This window comes from Pseudorca crassidens, chromosome 1, assembly GCF_039906515.1.
Source record: "Pseudorca crassidens isolate mPseCra1 chromosome 1, mPseCra1.hap1, whole genome shotgun sequence".
Classification (NCBI taxonomy): domain Eukaryota; kingdom Metazoa; phylum Chordata; class Mammalia; order Artiodactyla; family Delphinidae; genus Pseudorca; species Pseudorca crassidens.
The window spans coordinates 138,630,736-138,648,093 of record NC_090296.1 but is presented as its reverse complement, the minus strand read 5'-3'; the positions used below and the strand labels follow the sequence as shown (position 1 = coordinate 138,648,093).

Below are 17,358 nucleotides of genomic sequence, written 5' to 3'. Positions count from 1 at the left end.
GCCTGTGCTCTGCAGCAAGAGAAGCCACTGCAATGAGAAGCCCGTTTACTGCAACGAGTATCCCCCGCTCGCTCGCCGCAACTAGAGAAAGCCTGCGCGCAGCAACAAAGACCCAACGCAGCCAAAAATAAATAATAAGAAATAAATAAATAAATTAAAAAAAAAAAGATCAGTACCAGGAAGCCATGAGATATATAACCGACAAATAAACTGCCTTTTCCAGTGAAGCCTCAAGACAGATTTAAGTAGCAATTTATTTATGGTCAGAAAGAGGAAGATTTACTGTTCTTTCTTTTTTAGGTGAGAATTTGCACAGTACTTTTCATTATCTTAGTGGTCTGAAATATATGTTTTTAGGCTTATCCCCCTGCTAATAAACAGGCATGCTTTACTCATTCTCTTCTCTGCCATTCATTCAGTCATTTGCTTCAAGTTCTGCAACATGCGAGGCATTTTGCTAGATACTGGAAATATGAACGTGAATGGAATGTGTTCCTGTCAGAAGCCTGTTGTTTAGTAGAGAAGACAGACTAGAGACAAATAATACAAAGTGTTGTTTATAACTGAGGCATATGCAGGGGAGTGTGGAAGTTCAGAAGGAAAAGCACTCACCTCTGTACCAAAGGGTGAAGACTCTTCTTCTAGCACTCCAAGTGGCATGGGCAGGTTATGGACTTGGTTTAGGTTATAATATGTTAAAGGTAAAATGGTGGGTTTGAGACAGAGGGTGGTATATAAGGTACTTGTCATGGGCTTTCAGTTTTGATGATTTAAAGTTGGATCTGGAATGATGGGAAATAATTGTATTGTCATGAAAATTACAGTCTTTTAAAGTTAGAGGTCTGGTAATCTTTCTAATGATATTCCTTGCTTTTTTTTTTTTAACATTGTTACTGGAGTATAATTGCTTTATAATGTTGTGTTAGTTGCTGCTGTATAACAAAGTGAATCAGCTGTATGTATACATACATCCCTGTATCCCCTCCCTCTTGCGTCTCCCTCCCACCCTCCCTATCCCACCCCTCTAGGTGGTCACAAAGCACTGAGCTGATCTCCCTGTGCTATGCGGCTGCTTCCCCCTAGCTATCTGTTTTACCTTTGGTAGTGTATATATGTCCATGCCACTCTCACTTCGTCCCAGCTTACCCTTCCTCCTTCCCGTGTCCTCAAGTCCATTCTCTATGTCTGCGTCTTTAGTCCTGTCCTGCCCCTAGGTTCTTCAGAACCCCCCCAACCCTTTCTTTTTAGATTCCATATATATGTGTTAGCATACGGTATTTGTTTTTCTCTTTCTGACTACTTCACTCTGTATGACAGTCTCTAGGTCCATCCATCTCACTACAAATAACTCAATTTCATTTCTTTTTATGGCCGAGTAATATTCGATTGTATATATGTGCCACATCTTCTATTCCTCTGTTGATGGACACTTAGGTTGCTTCCATGTCCTGGCTACTATAAATAGTGCTGCAATGAATGTTGTGGTACATGACTCTTTTTGAATTATGGTTTTCTCAGGGTACATGCCCAGTAGTGGGATTGCTGGGTCGTATGGTAGTTCTATTTTTAGTTTTTTAAGGAAGCTCCATACTGTTCTCCATAGTGGCTGTACCAATTTACTCCCTGCTTGTTCTTAATTAATACAACTGAATAAAAACAAGAATTTAATTTTCAAAAATTACTATCCAACTTTTTTGCTTAACACTGCCTTGATTTTTTTAAATTTTTAAAAAATTTTTTACATCTTTATTGGAGTATAATTGCTTTACAATGCTGTGTTAGTTTCTGCATTATAACAAACTGAATCAGTTATACATACACATATGATCCCATATCTCTTCCTCCTTGCGTCTCCCTCCCTCCCACCCTCCCTATCTCACCCCTCCACGCAGTCACAAAGCACCGAGCTGATCTCCCTGTGCTATGCGGCTGCTTCCCACTAGCTACCTACCTTACGTTTGGTAGTGTATATATGTCCATGCCTCTCTGTCTCTTTGTCACAGCTCACCCTTCCCTCTCCCCATATCCTCAAGTCCGTTCTCTAGTAGGTCTGTGTCTTTATTCCTGTCTTACCCCTAGGTTCTTCGTGACATTTTTTTTTCTTAAATTCCATATATATGTGTTAGCATACGGTATTTGTCTTTCTCTTTCTGACTTCACTCTGTATGACAGACTCTAGGTCTGTCCACCTCATTACAAATAGCTCAATTTCGTTTCTTTTTATGGCTGAGTAATATTCCATTGTATATATGTGCCACATCTTCTTTATCCATTCATCCGATAATGGACACTTAGGTTGTTTCCATCTCCGGGCTATTGTAAATAGAGCTGCAATGAACTTTTTGGTACATGACTCTTTTTGAATTTTGGTTTTCTCAGGGTATATGCCCAGTAGTGGGATTGCTGGGTCATATGGTAGTTCTATTAGTAGTTTTTTAAGGAACCTCCATACTGTTCTCCATAGTGGCTGTACCAATTCACATTCCCACCAGCAGTGCAAGAGTGTTCCCTTTTCTCCACACCCTGTCCAGCATTTATTGTTTCTAGATTTTTTGATGATGGCCATTCTGACTGGTGTGAGATGATATCTCATTGTAGTTTTGATTTGCATTTCTCTAATGATTAATGATGTTGAGCATTCTTTCATGTGTTTGTTGGCAGTCTGTATATGTTCTTTGGAGAAATGTCTGTTTAGGTCTTCTGCCCATTTTTGGATTGGGTTTTTTGTTTTTTTGTTATTGAGCTGCATGAGCTGCTTGTAAACTTTGGAGATTAATCCTTTGTCAGTTGCTTCATTTGCAAATATTTGCTCCCATTCTGAGGGTTGTCTTTTGGTCTTGTTTATGGTTTCCTTTGCTGTGCAAAAGCTTTTAAGTTTCATTAGGTCCCATTTGTTTATTTCTGTTTTTATTTCCATTTCTCTAGGAGGTGGGTCAAAAAGGATCTTGCTGTGATTTATGTCATAGAGTGTTCTGCCTATGTTTTCCTCTAAGAGATTGATAGTTTCTGGCCTTACATTTAGGTCTTTAATCCATTTTGAGCTTATTTTTGTGTATGGTGCTAGGGAGTGATCTAATGTCATACTTTTACATGTACCTGTCCAGTTTTCCCAGCACCACTTATTGAAGAGGCTGTCCTTTCTCCACTGTACATTCCTGCCTGCTTTATCAAAGATAAGGTGACCATATGTGCGTGGGTTTATCTCTGGGATTTCTATCCTATTCCATTGATCTATCTTTCTGTTTTTGTGCCAGTACCATACTGTCTTGATTACTATAGCTTTGTAGTATAGTCTGAAGTCAGGGAGCCTGATTCCTCCAGCTCTGTTTTTCGTTCTCAAGATTGCTCTGGCTATTCGGGATCTTTTGTGTTTCCATACAAATTGTGAAATTTTTTGTTCTAATTCTGTGAAAAATGCCAGTGGTAGTTTGATAGGGATTGCATTGAATCTGTAGATTGCTTTGGGTAGTAGAGTCATTTTCACAATGTTGATTCTTCCAATCCAAGAACATGGTATATCTCTCCATCTATTTGTATCATCTTTAATTTGTTTCATCAGTGTCTTATAATTTTCTGCATGCAGGTCTTTTGTCTCCTTAGGTAGGTTTATTCCTAGATATTTTATTCTTTTTGTTGCAATGGTAAATGGGAGTGTTCTCTTGATTTCACTTTCAGATTTTTCATCATTAGTGTATAGGAATGCCAGAGATTTCTGTGCATCAATTTTGTATCCTGCTACTTTACCAAATTCATTGATTAGCTCTAGTAGTTTTCTGGTAGCATCTTTAGGATTCTCTATGTATAGTAAGTATCATGTCATCTGCAAACAGTGACAGCTTTACTTCTTCTTTTCCGATTTGGATTCCTTTTATTTCCTTTTCTTCTCTGATTGCTGTGGCTAAAACTTCCAAAGCTATGTTGAATAATAGTGGTGAGAGTGGGCAACCTTGTCTTGTTCCTGATCTTAGCGGAAATGCTTTCAGTTTTTCACCATTGAGGATGATGTTGGCTGTGGGTTTGTCATATATGGCCTTTATTATGTTGAGGAAAGTTCCCTCTGTGCCTACTTTCTGCAGGGTTTTTATCATAAATGGGTGTTGAATTTTGTCGAAAGCTTTCTCTGCATCTGTTGAGATGATCATATGGTTTTTCTCCTTCAATTTGTTAATATGGTGTATCATGTTGATTGATTTGCGTATATTGAAGAATCCTTGCGTCCCTGGGATAAATCCCACTTGATCATGGTGTATGATCCTTTTAATGTGCTGTTGGATTCTGTTTGCTAGTATTTTGTTGAGGATTTTTGCATCTATGTTCATCAGTGATATTGGCCTATAGGATAGGTGTTAGCTCTTCTCTAAATGTTTGATAGAATTTGCCTGTGAAGCCATCTGGTCCTGGGCTTTTGTTTGTTGGAAGATTTTTAATCACAGTTTCAATTTCAGTGCTTTTGATTGGTTTGTTCTTATTTTCTATTTCTTCCTGATTCAATCTTGGCAGGTTGTGCATTTCTAAGAATTTGTCCATTTCTTCTACGTTGTCCATTTTATTGGCATAGAGTTGCTTGTAGTAATCTCTCATGATATTTTGTATTTTTGCAGTGTCAGTTGTTACTCCTCCTTTTTCATTTCTAATTCTATTGATTTGAGTCTTCTCCCTTTTTTTCTTGATGAGTCTGGCTAATGGTTTATCAATTTTGTTTATCTTCTCAAGGAACCAGCTTTTAGTTTTATTGATCTTCGCTATCATTTCCTTCATTTCTTTTTCATTTATTTCTGATCTGATTTTTATGATTTCTTTCCTTCTGCTAACTTTGGGGGTTTTTTGTTCTTCTTTCTCTAATTGCTTTAGGTGCAAGGTTAGGTTGTTTATTCGAAATGTTTCCTGTTTCTTAAGGTGGGTTTGTGTTGCTATAAACTTCCCTCTTAGAACTGCTTTTGCTGCATCCCATAGGTTTTTGGTCGTCGTGTCTCCATTGTCATTTGTTTCTAGGTATTTTTTGATTTCCTCTTTGATTTCTTCAGTGATCACTTCGTTATTAAGTAGTGTATTGTTTAGCCTCCATGTGTTTGTAATTTTTACAGATCTTTTCCTGTAATTGATACCTAGTCTCATAGCATTGTGGTCGGAAAAGATACTTGATACAATTTCAATATTCTTAAATTTACCGAGGCTTGATTTGTGACCCAAGATATGCTCTAACCTGGAGAATGTTCCATGAGCACTTGAGAAAAATGTGTATTCTGTTGTTTTTGGATGGAATGTCCTATAAATATCAACTAAGTCCATCTTGTTTAATGTATCATTTAAAGCTTGTGTTTCCTTATTTATTTTCATTTTGGATGAGCTGTCCATTGGTGAAAGTGGGGTGTTAAAGTCCCCTACTATGAATGTGTTACTGTCGATTTCCCCTTTTATGGCTGTTAGTATTTGTCTTATGTATTGAGGTGCTCCTATGTTGGGTGCATAAATATTTACAATTGTTATATTTTCTTCTTTGATCGATCCCTTGATCATTATGTAGTGTCCTTCTTTGCTCTTGTAATATTCTTTATTTTAAAGTCTATTTTGTCTGATACGAGAATTGCTACTCCAGCTTTCTTTTGGTTTCCATTTGCATGGAATATCTTTTTCCATCCCCTTACTTTCAGTGTGTATGTGTTTCTAGGTCTGAAGTGGGTCTCTTGTAGACAGCATATATATGGGTCTTGTTTTTGTATCTATTCAGCCAATCTGTGTCTTTTGGTGGGAGCATTTAGTCCATTTACATTTAAGGTAATTATGATATTTATGTTCCTATTCCCATTTTCTTAATTGTTTTGGGTTTGTTATTGTAGGTCGTTTCCTTCTCTTGTGTTTCTTGCCTAGAGAAGTTCCTTTAGCATTTGTTGTAAAGCTGCTTTGGTGGTGCTGAACTGTCTCAGCCTTTGCTTGTCTGTAAAGGTTTTAATTTCTCCATCAAATCTGAATGAGATCCTTGCTGGGTAGAGTAATCTTGGTTGCAGGTTTTTCTCCTTCATCACTTTAAATATGTCCTGCCAGTCCCTTCTGGCTTGCAGAGTTCCTGCTGAAAGATCAGCTGTTAACCTTATGGGGATTCCCTTGTGTGTTATTTGTTGTTTTTCCCTTGCTGCTTTTAATATGTTTTCTTTTATTTAATTTTTGACAGTTTGTTTAATATGTGTCTTGGCATATTTCTCCTTGGATTTATCCTGTATGGCACTCTCTGTGCTTCCTGGACTTGATTAACTATTTCTGCCTTGATTTTTAAAAATCTTTTTATTGTGCGAAATCTCAAATACATTACAAAAATAGAATGGTGTGTATCCATAATCCAGCTTTTATATTTACTGACTCCTGGCCAGTCTTAGTTCATCTGTATCTTCTTTTGCATCCCCATTTCCACCCCCAGGTCATACGAAACATATTCCAGGTCCAAATCATAAGTGTTTCTGTATATCTCTAAAAAATAAGGACTCTTAAGAGTTAAGTAAAAAAAACCCCAAAACCCCCCAAGCTCATGGAGCAGATTGGTGGTTGCCAGAGCCAGGTGTTGAGGATGGTGAGAGAAATGGGTGAAGGGAGTCAAAAGGTTACAGACTTCAGCTATGAAATGTATGTCACGGGGATGAAATGTACAGCATGGTGACAATAATTAATAATTCTGAAGTGCATTTTTTTTTGAAATATGCAAGAGAGTAGATCATAAAAGTCCTCATCACAAGGGAAAAAAAGTTGTAGCTATTTATGGTTATGGATGGTAACTAGACATTGTGGTGATCATTCTGCAATGTATACAAATATCTCATCATGTTTTATGCATCTGAAACGAATATGACGTGCTATACCTCAATTAAAAAAAGTTAAGCATAATTTCAATACTATTTTTATTATGCCTAAAACCCCCCCCCAGTAATTCCTTACTATTTTTATAATGTACAGTGAGTGTTTACGTTTTCCTGGTTGTCCTAGACACACACACACACACACACACACACACACACACACACATTTTGCTTGTTTGCATTGGGATCTAAGTAAGCTCCATACGTGATGATTGGTTGACGTATCTCTTAAGTTTATTTTAAGTCATTTTCCCCTCTGTCCTTCTAAATTTTTGAGTGAAGAAACTGGGTTTGTGTTCCATAAATTTTTTTCACAGCCTGGATTTTGCTCATTCCAGCTCCATGGCATCATTTAATATTTTCCTGAGAACACATTGTTTCCTTTACATTCACAGATAAGTGTAGAAGGTTGGTTAGACCCAGAATCCGTGTATTTCACAGAATGCAGTCTATCATAGGAGGTTGTCTTCTTGTGATATTAGCAAATGTTGATGAGCATTGCCTAGATCATTAATTCATTAGGGATTACAAAGTGGTAATATTCAACTTTTGTTACTCCTTTGTTTATTAGGTGGAATACTTCTGTAAAAAGAAACTTCCCCACATCAATGAGGAACAGTTCATATAGGAAAGACAGAATAAATGCATGGTTCTTTCTGATTTTCGAATTTAAAATTTTTCATCTATTTACTGTTTTTTTAAATTGAAATACAGTTGTCCCTTGGTAACTACAGGGGTTTGGTTCCAGGGAGCCCCCTGGCCCTCCGCTCGGATACCAAAATCTATGGATCCTTAAGTTCCTTACATAAAATGGCAAAGTATAGTTGGCTCTCTGTATTTGCAGGTGTGGAACCTGTGGATGCGGATGGCTGACTGTACATTTGACATATAATGTTGTACAGTTTAAGGTGTGTAGCATGTTAATCTGATGCATTCATATATTTTAATCTGATGGCCATTGTGATAATTAGCCCCTCTATCACATTACATGATGATCCCTTCTTTTTAGTGGTTGGGATTGTTAAATCTAGTCTCTTAGCAAGGTTGATGATTATATAATACATTGTTGTTGTCTGTATTCACTGTACTGTGCATTAGATCTCTAGGGATTATTTACTACCCATTCCAGGTTTGTACCCTTAAACATCTGTCCTATCCCCCACTCCCCGCCCCCTGGTAACCACTATTTTACTTTCAGTTTGGCTGTTTTAGATTCCACATATACATGATATCATACGTTACTTGTCTATCTCTGTCTGACTTATCTCACACAACATAGTGTGTTCAAGGTTCATCCATGTTGGATTTTTGACGTTTTCAAAAGAAAAAATGGATTATCTATCTTCCTTCAAAGGTTTGACCAATGAGACTTATTGGTACGATTTCAATATTTTTGTATGATTATTGATTCATCAATAAACATATTTATTTCTGTTTTATTCTGTTGCAGTTATTATCTATACTCATGGTCTAATGGTCCCAGTTTTAGCCAGTGGGAACTTGTTCAAGTTCTTTTGACAAAATCCAAGTTGTAGTTGATAGCTTCTTTGCTTTCTGGAATGATAAAATGCTCAGATTCGTCTCGTTCATTTCCTGCCCCAGAACTAGAGTCAGCCAAAAAGCTTCACATCCTGTTTCATTGGAAAATGATATTTGGAGGTCACAGACGGCACTGGGGGTACTCTTTGCAATTGCAGTGGACATTATTCACTGGTCTTTAAAGTGGACAGAGTTAGGAAATTTGTTTGTTTTTAAAGATAAAAATACATCATGAGTTTTGTCCAGTTAAATAGTACTACAGAAATTTTATTTGACCTTAATGAACTTATACCCATGCCAAAAATTCGACTTCTCAAGTGCACCAGCCTAATTCACACTACACACACAGTCTTAAAATAATGGTGCCAGGATTACCACTAGCAAGATGAAGAACAAAAACAGGTTAAGGTTTTTTAAAATAGTATTTTTTTTTTGTTTTTAAAGGTATATCCCACTAGAAATGGTAAGAGGCTTAAAGCACTTGAGATGGTTTTTCTTCTCTTTGGTTAGGTACTGACTGGATACAATTGTTTATTTACTTCATTTTAGTGGTTTTTTTTTTTTTTTTTTAGAGATTGGTTTGTTTAATTTTGTTCATGATTATTTATAATATTTATAGAGTTCCAAAGGCAAAACTGCCATGCCTGGTATGTTCAGAGATATCTGGCTTCTATCCTTGTCTCCCCCATTCTAGTCCCTCTTTTCCTTAGGTAAGAATTACTTTTATATTTAAAAATCTTAATGTTTATCTTTCCTTTATTTTTTAATTTTTAAAATATAAGCAGATGTTAACTTTTCTTATTGCCTCCTTGTGCAAGTGGTAGCATGCTGTATGCATTTTTCTATACCTTACTTTTTTCACTTAGTGATGGGAATCGGCTGTGCTGGAGAGCACTCCATAGTAGTTTATAGAGACAGTCCTTTCTTTTTACAACTAAATAGTGGATCTGTAGCATAGTTTATTCAACTAGTCTCCTAGTGATGGACATTTGGATAGTTTCAAATACTTTTATAAATAGTGCTACGGTGAGAATCCTTGAGAATTCCTCTTTGAGATGGATTCCTAAAAGTGTGATTGCTAAAAGTGTAAAGAAATTTCACTACTCAGAAAAAAAGCAGTTCTAATATTTTCAAACTGGGATATAAAACATACTCGTTATGAACACTGTATTATGTAAAATACCCTTTTACAACAGTTTAAATGGATATGTAGCTTCTATCTTTTTTTTTTTTTAAACATTTATTTGCGTATTTATTTGGCTGTGCCGGGTCTTAGTTGCGGCATGAGGGATCTTTTAGTTGCAGCATGTGGGATCTTTTAGATGTGGCACGCAGGCTCTTAGTTGAGGCATGCAAGATCTAGTTCCCTCACCAGGGGTGGAACCCAGCCCGCCTGCATTGGGAGCGTGGAGTCTTAACTGCTGGACCACCAGGGAAGTCCCTGTAGCTTCTATCTTTGGTATATCTAATTTATTTAACTGATTTTCTAATTTGAGACAGCTTAATTTCCACTTTTATACTACAATAAAGACTGCTTCAGTGACAGTCATTGTTTATATAAAATACATATATGTAATATATGTTCTATGAATATATATATTTTGTTGCTATTATTTTCTTTTAATATTCCTGTGTTCATCCAGGTTGAAATAGCCAATAGAATGATTAATGGTCTGAATCTGACTGGAGATGTGTGAGGGTTCCTGGTTAGGTGGCAGGAGATATAAAATAAAGCATCCCTCCCTGCCTTTTTAACGCCCCCACCCACCGCCTCCCACCCTCAGTAACACTATTTCCTTTTATAATCTGCTGGTATCCCCAACTCTCTTTCTTTGAATCTAATAATATCATTATTATCTTAATTTGCAGATGGATTCTGACTAGAAATTACAAGGCTCTTGCCAAAGGAACAAGAGGCAGCACATCTGGTTTCCTTAATATTGTGATGGAACTGAAAAAGTGCTGCAACCACTGTTATCTCATTAAACCTCCCGAAGAAAACGAAAGGGAAAATGGACAGGAGATTCTTCTGGTGTGTGCTTACCTTGTTTGTAATTGCTTTCTTAAAGACACTTTAGTTTCTATAGATGCTTTTTATCAAAATGCTCCCTTTCCTCCTCGGTAATTTCAAGGAGCATCAAAAGAAGCTTTAAAAACAGGTGAGAAAAGTCAAATAGCTAGGAAAAATCTGGAAAGTATATTGTCACAGATACTAGGTAAAGAGCATTTTAGGAATTGCTTGTCAGCTAGATTGCAGAAGTCTTCCAAAAGCTTAAAGATGATTTTAAAAATATGAACTCTTATTAGAGAGGAAGGGCAGATTGAAGTATGCTTTTGAACATGATGATTAGAATGTCTTTTCAATCTTCAGTCCTTGATCAGGAGCAGTGGGAAGCTGATTCTATTAGATAAACTGTTGACAAGACTTCGAGAAAGAGGGAACAGAGTCCTTATCTTCTCTCAGATGGTGAGAATGTTGGATATCCTGGCTGAGTACCTGACTATTAAGCACTATCCTTTCCAGGTGAGGATGCTTGGTACTTGGGGTCTCTCCCTTCCTCCTTTCCTCCCTCCCTCCCTCTAGGTTGTATGCTTTGCTTGGTAAATTATCCTAAAGGAGAAAACAAGAGTTTTCTTGTTTCAAACAAATTGAGATTAAGGTTCCAGGCGGGTCTTAATTTTTACTTCCATGCCTTTAGGCTACCCTGTAATGAACAAGATCATGGGAGATTATTCTTTTTTGGTGGGTGAGGGATGGGGATAGAAGTGTTGTTAGATGGTATCTTACATCTCTGAGCCTGTGGTAAAAGTAGCGAGGAAGGAAGTGTGAGCCTGATGACAGAAGCCCAAATCCTAAGAAAGAAAGAAAAAGAGAGGTGACAGTGTTTTATATTTCACCCCAAAGGAAGCTGACCCTGGCCGTGAGGCTGGGGAACTCAGGAGAACAGTATACTTGAAACCTTGCTCGTCCCTGAATATACTTTGCAGAATTATAATTTTGGGTTTTTGTCTTCATTCATTAATCTCTTGTAAGATGAGAAAAATAAGGGGGAAAAAGTTTCTTCAGCATAATATTTTTCTACGTGTTAGACAATGGGAAACTTCTCTCTGATTTATTTATAGATGTGTGCAATTTACCTTGACTTTTGGCCTAATATTTTTATAATGCCTTGATTTTTTTAAAAAATTAATTTTATTTTTGGCTGTGTTGGGTCTTTGTTGCTGCACGCAGGCTTTCTCTAGTTGCGCCGAGCGGGGGCTACTCTTCGTTGCGGTGCGTAGGTCTCTCATTGCAGTGGCTTCTCTTGTTGCGGAGCACAGGCTCTAGGTGCACAGGCTTCAGTAGTTGTGGCACATGGGCTCAGTAGTTGTGGCCTGTGGGCTCTAGAGTGCAGGCTCAATAGTTGTGGCACACGGGCTTAGTTGCTCTGCAGCATGTGGGATCTTTATGGACCAGGGCTCGAACCCGTGTCCCCTGCGTTGGCAGGTGGATTCTTAACCACTGTGCCACCAGGGAAGCCCTGCCTTGCATTAAATAAACTTTTTCTTTAATTTTGGATGGACTCATGCAGTTATGCTGATACTGAAGATACTTGAAGGCAGTGATTCTCTCTAAGAAGGCCAAGCTTTAAAACTCAGTAACAGGTTTTCTTTCAGCATACCCTGAAAGGCGTTGTTATATCCACAATACTTTGTGTGGTCTTTCAGCAGTTGTCTTAGAATATAGTTAAATACCGTGGTTGTTACCAAAAATAGCACAGTACAGAGAGTCAGTGATCTCTCAGTACATCTGACCCCTGGGAGCTTTCAGGTCTAGCTCATCATTTGGGTATCAAGTAAAATAAGAATATGTTACTTTTCTCTCTAGGGAATGAGTAGTCTGGTGTCTACTCAGGTTATCATGCCTAATATCTTCTCTTAGAATATTGAAAAGAGGGCATTTGGGTTTTCTCATTTCAAATACTGGTTGTGAACCTGCCATTTAGACTTATCTTTGGGTCAAGGCTCTCAGTAGAGTTGGTAGTCAGAAAGAAGAAAGGGGGTTCCCATGTGTGATTCTACCTGTGATCAGGTGGCTCTGGGTTTGGTGGACAGAGCGCTGAGCTGTAGGTCCTTCCACAGACTCCACCCCTCCCCTGTCACTGATCACTGGTCAGCTGACATCTGCCTGGTCAGTTTTGCCTTCGGTAAAATGAGGTAGTTTATCTCAAGTGGTGATTAAGGGGAAGTAATGTGAAAATGATTTTAAAGAGTCCGAAATGCTTTATATATAGCATACAAGTAGGAATTCTTCAGTATTTACATATTATATGGTTTCTCTATGGTGACATTGTTTTGGACCTAGAATTGACATATAGTCTAATGTAAGAATTGTATGTGCTAGTGAATGCCAGAGGCTCTCTTGAAGATACATTTTGGCTGTTTGAACACTTTGCTCTGATTTTAGAGTGTAATTTTCAGAAAAGCTGGGATATATGACTCACTTAATTTTAACATTTTCAATATTATGGGAAAATGTTTTCCAAACAAAATTATGTAAATAATTTTTTGGTTTATGGAGCACTTAATAACAGGGCAACTTTTAGCCATGTAGCTAAGGAGCACCATTTTCCTGCAGGAGCTAATTATGAGGTGACCAGTGGTACTATTTCCTAATCTCTTTGGTACGCACAGATGTAGAAGCAGAGAAAGCCTCTAAGCACAGCTTGGGTTGCCACCTTTCTCCTTATGTCCTGGTGGCCATTCTGATCCTTGGATAAACCTAGATGGCCCTTAGAATCAGAAGCTTCTGACCTTGAGTTTGTAACCGGAGAGCTTGGGGCAAAGTTGGGTGTGCTGCTGAAGCACAGCCCCTGGACAGCACTTTGCCAGTGTGTTCCGGTTATTTTTACTCAGTGGGTGTTGGAGTGATGAAGGTTACAAGTCTGGTGTTCTATTTTGAGTGTAGCTGATCTTCCTACCTTATGATTTTCTTATGGTTTATTTTTACAGCGTCTGGATGGTTCCATCAAGGGAGAAATCCGAAAACAGGCACTGGACCACTTCAATGCAGATGGGTCTGAGGTATAGCATGCATGGCTTTGTTATTTGGGCAGCTTGGGCTCTGTATCAAGGGGAAAGCCTTTCTAGCTTAATGTATTCTGTTTCAGAAACATTTCACAGTGCAGCTCTCCTACCTGATAAGGGAAGGAGAAATCACTAAAGATGCCTCTTAATTTTGTTGTTTGTCAATCCAGAAAAGCATATGCATGCTTGTTTATCTCCCCTGGTCTGGATTAATGACAGAGTAGTTCCGGTATCAACTGAGGGTTCTCTGGTGGCTTTCAGATGCCAAATTTCTGGGCCTAGAAGAACCGCAAGGCGAGGGTTGGGGAGGGCTGGCTGGTAGGATTAATTTTGACATGTATGTTACATCAGAAGGTTCTGATCTATACTTTTTTTGCTGACTTGAGTCTTAAAAAGTATGTTTGCTATGTCTCAGATTTGTTGGACCCCGGCAGGATGTGGCTTAATTCCCTTGCTTGAGCTAATAGCAACATTGGTTCATCTGTTAAGTATCCAACTTGAATTTGGCATTATAAAGTATTTTGTTTTTAAGGTACATGTGGAAGAGTACTTAGGACAAGTTAGAAACCATGGTAACCTTGTAATTTGTGCATATCAAACTGTTAAATACCATGGGATGTGAGAGAAGAGGCGAAAAGAAGTTTAGTGTAAGTAAGGCTATAGTGGTGTGAGGAGTTAAGAAAGCCGTGGTGAGGGCCAGAGGTAGAACTAGAAGTGTTTTGGAGAGAACGTTAGAGCTTCTGAAGTCTGGGCCCCTATTCTCTATAAATAGACCAGGCTTAACTTTCTGCTTTCTCAAGAGCTTTGAACACTCTTAATGTCTGTCTTTCAGTCCAGAATGGTATGACTCCTGCCCCCTGAATAGCACATAAGCCTAGTTAGACTATGGTATTCTGCCTATTTCTCCAGCCTAAAATTTTAGTTCTCCTTGAGGAATTTTGGGCACTAATCTCTTCAGAACCAAGGCTCTGAATGGTCAAGGAGAAGAGGAATGTAATTACTAAAAACACTGATAACCATCTAATTCCATCTTCCTCTCTCTCCTCCCTATTTTCTCAACTGTAAAAGCACCACGATGCCCTACTTCATAATCCTGCTGTGACGACTAAGTGCCATACTCCACACACAGCACTGAGCGCAGGGCCTGGTACACAACAAGCACCCCGTCAGTGTTACCTGTTTCCCTTCTTCAGTATTTGTTGAGATTGGTTTTGTGGTCCCTACTATTAGTTTAAAACACAGTGTGAGTTGAATGTTTCATATCGCCCTTTCTCAAGAAAAAGCTAAAGTGGCTTTCTTCATAGTTTTGTTGATTCCCCTGTCCGATGGCTAGATGTAGAATAGAGATTCCTTACCATTTTCTGCAACTCTGAGTTTTCTTTTAATTAATTTAAAAAATTACTTTATTACTGGGGGAAAGTAATATAAACACATTTAGAAATTTTGGAAGATGGTGAAGAGTACAAAGAAGAAATACTATACAAAGAAGAAAACTTCCATCCCAGAGAAAGCTTGCTATTCACATTATTTGGGTGCATTTCCATTCATCCTGGAAGAAACCCTTTGTTTCTTTCTATGTTTGCCCAATTGGGATCATGCTGCATATAGTTTTGTGCTCGCCTTTCATTCAAAATTCTACTCTGAGCATTTTCCCGTGTCATTAAATATTTTAAAAAACTAATTTCTAATATTTTCTCATGCCTGTTCCATCATTTATTTGACCATTTTATTGTTCTCAGATGTTTAGCTAGGATATGAGCATATAAAAAAGATTTTTGATACATTTTGCTAAATCACTCTTTCCAAACAATTTATATTCATAATGTTTATGAATATTTCCATTTTACCATTTGATAATAGGCACAAATATCTTAATATAATTCATATTGTCTTTGATAAAGAGTGACATTGAAAATATTTCTTATGATCATTCAGACCCCAGATTTCATTTAAGTTTTAGGTGTCTCATTCTCAAGTGTTTACCTGCAGGCTTCTCTTCAGAGTGTGGTGTTGCTTGGTATCTCCACCAAGGCTCACAGACTATGCTTCAACCCCCCTGTTAATCAGTTCTTTATTGGAATTGTTTAAAGCTCTTGTGAGACAGCTCTCTCCATTTTTATTTCTACGGCATAATGTTGGTGAATGTGACTGTTATTTAGAATGTGGAGACCTTTTCATTGCATCTGTGTATATGTGTTAAATACACCCATTTATCAAAATGTAACTCAGAACTACCAGTTTTTGAGTGCCATTTCCAATGCCAGAAAGGTGTCAGTCTTTGATACATGACCAAATTCCCTGGAAATAGAAATGTTTGGCTTTGGTTTTCTCTGGCTCAGAGTTTATTCTCTGCCTCCTGCCCATTTTTTTTCTGAGCACTCAGATGCAGGCTGGTGTACTGTTCCTGCCCAGTCTCTGTTATCATTGCTATGGCAACTGGAATATGTCAGTGCCTGGGTCTTTCCCACACACTGCTGTTCGGCCACACCTGCTCTGGTTTTCTTTGTGCATGTTCTGTGATTGAGGATCCTGTGCTGTCCAGTGGTTCAGTCATGTGATCTCTTAGTACAGTGTTTCTGTATTCCTCACCAGCCTAACAAATGAATGGACATTTACCCAATAAAGTCTCCTTGCTCATACTGACTGCCTTACATGGCATAATCCACCTTTACCCAGGAAATAAGTATCTAAGCAACTTGCTGAAACGATCCTCATGATAATTAAGTTTGTCTGGTTTCTGTTAACTGCTTGTATACTAGTTTTAGCCAGGAGAGAACACCAATTCTTTTGCTCCTGTTGCCTTATCAGATTCTACTTTACTCCTTAGTTCATTGCACTGACTCTTACCTCTTAATCAAATGAAAATTCACTCTGCCATCAAGTCCCTGACATTCTTGTAGCCTCCATAAAGTTTGTCCATCATATCTCACTTTTCTTCACACCTGCAGGGGTTTCCAGGTATAAGGGCTTATTGGACTGTGAAACTGTTTCTGAGAAGGCCACTGCATAAAGTAGTATATTGCATTGTGTACAGGACTTCTGTTTCCTGCTCTCGACACGGGCTGGTGGCCTGGGAATCAATTTGGCTTCAGCGGACACAGTTGTCATCTTTGATTCTGACTGGAACCCCCAGAACGACTTGCAGGCACAAGCCCGAGCCCACAGAATTGGTCAGAAGAAGCAGGTCAGTGGAGAGGGGCCTCTAGATATGGCTTGGAGGGGAGGGGGCAGGGGAGGTTATTCAGCCCTTTCAGGATGTTTGTAAAATGCTTTTTTTTTTTTTTTTTCCTGTTTTGTCTTCATTTCCCCAAGGGTAGATGTCTGTTTGTTAATTAGTACAGAGAAGCTGTCTTTGGGGCTGAGATGAGCTTATAGATATGAAACTATTCTCTTTTGCTGTTTGAAAAGTATATCACCAGTAACTTTCTGGCTTACTCAAAGATATTTGATGAATAGACTTAGAATTGAAATTTTCCATCTATTTTATTACGGAAAAGTTGTTAAAATATTCTAACATTGTTCAAGATGGTCTACTTTTATTACACACGAACAGTATTAGCTCTGTGGTATGTTGGAAACGTACACACTTGTTTCCTTCGTAGATGAATTTCAAAGTCTGCTCTAGTACTGGGTACCTCTTTAAGTTTCATATGTGGCCAAAGATTCAGTTTCAATGAGACAGATCATTCTTTAGCAGCATTTTTATTGTTAGAACAAGGCTATAATAATTCCTTAGGGGCTATTTTATTTAAGAATGTAACGTGCTGCAAATAGTAAAAATATTGCACGTACAATACTTAAGTTGTCTGCTTGGATGGATGGCTTACAAGTGATATGCCATAGCAGAGAACAAATATTTTTTTATTTTCCCCCTTGGTTTTAGGCAGAGGTAACTTTTTTGTATGTG

At 38.1% G+C, this 17,358-nt stretch overlaps 1 protein-coding gene across 6 annotated transcripts in view; it reads left to right on the top strand.

The window, feature by feature from the left end:
- The window catches only part of CHD2 (chromodomain helicase DNA binding protein 2), a 125,161-nt gene that overhangs the window by 58,619 nt on the left and 49,184 nt on the right, over positions 1 to 17,358 (top strand). For all 6 annotated transcript variants that reach the window (XM_067695748.1, XM_067695734.1, XM_067695718.1 and 3 more), the window contains 4 exons: positions 10,254 to 10,416; positions 10,756 to 10,908; positions 13,377 to 13,448; positions 16,486 to 16,635. In XM_067695748.1, the coding sequence (XP_067551849.1) occupies positions 10,254 to 10,416; positions 10,756 to 10,908; positions 13,377 to 13,448; positions 16,486 to 16,635 (538 nt within the window). The remainder of the gene's footprint in view (positions 1 to 10,253; positions 10,417 to 10,755; positions 10,909 to 13,376; positions 13,449 to 16,485; positions 16,636 to 17,358) is intronic.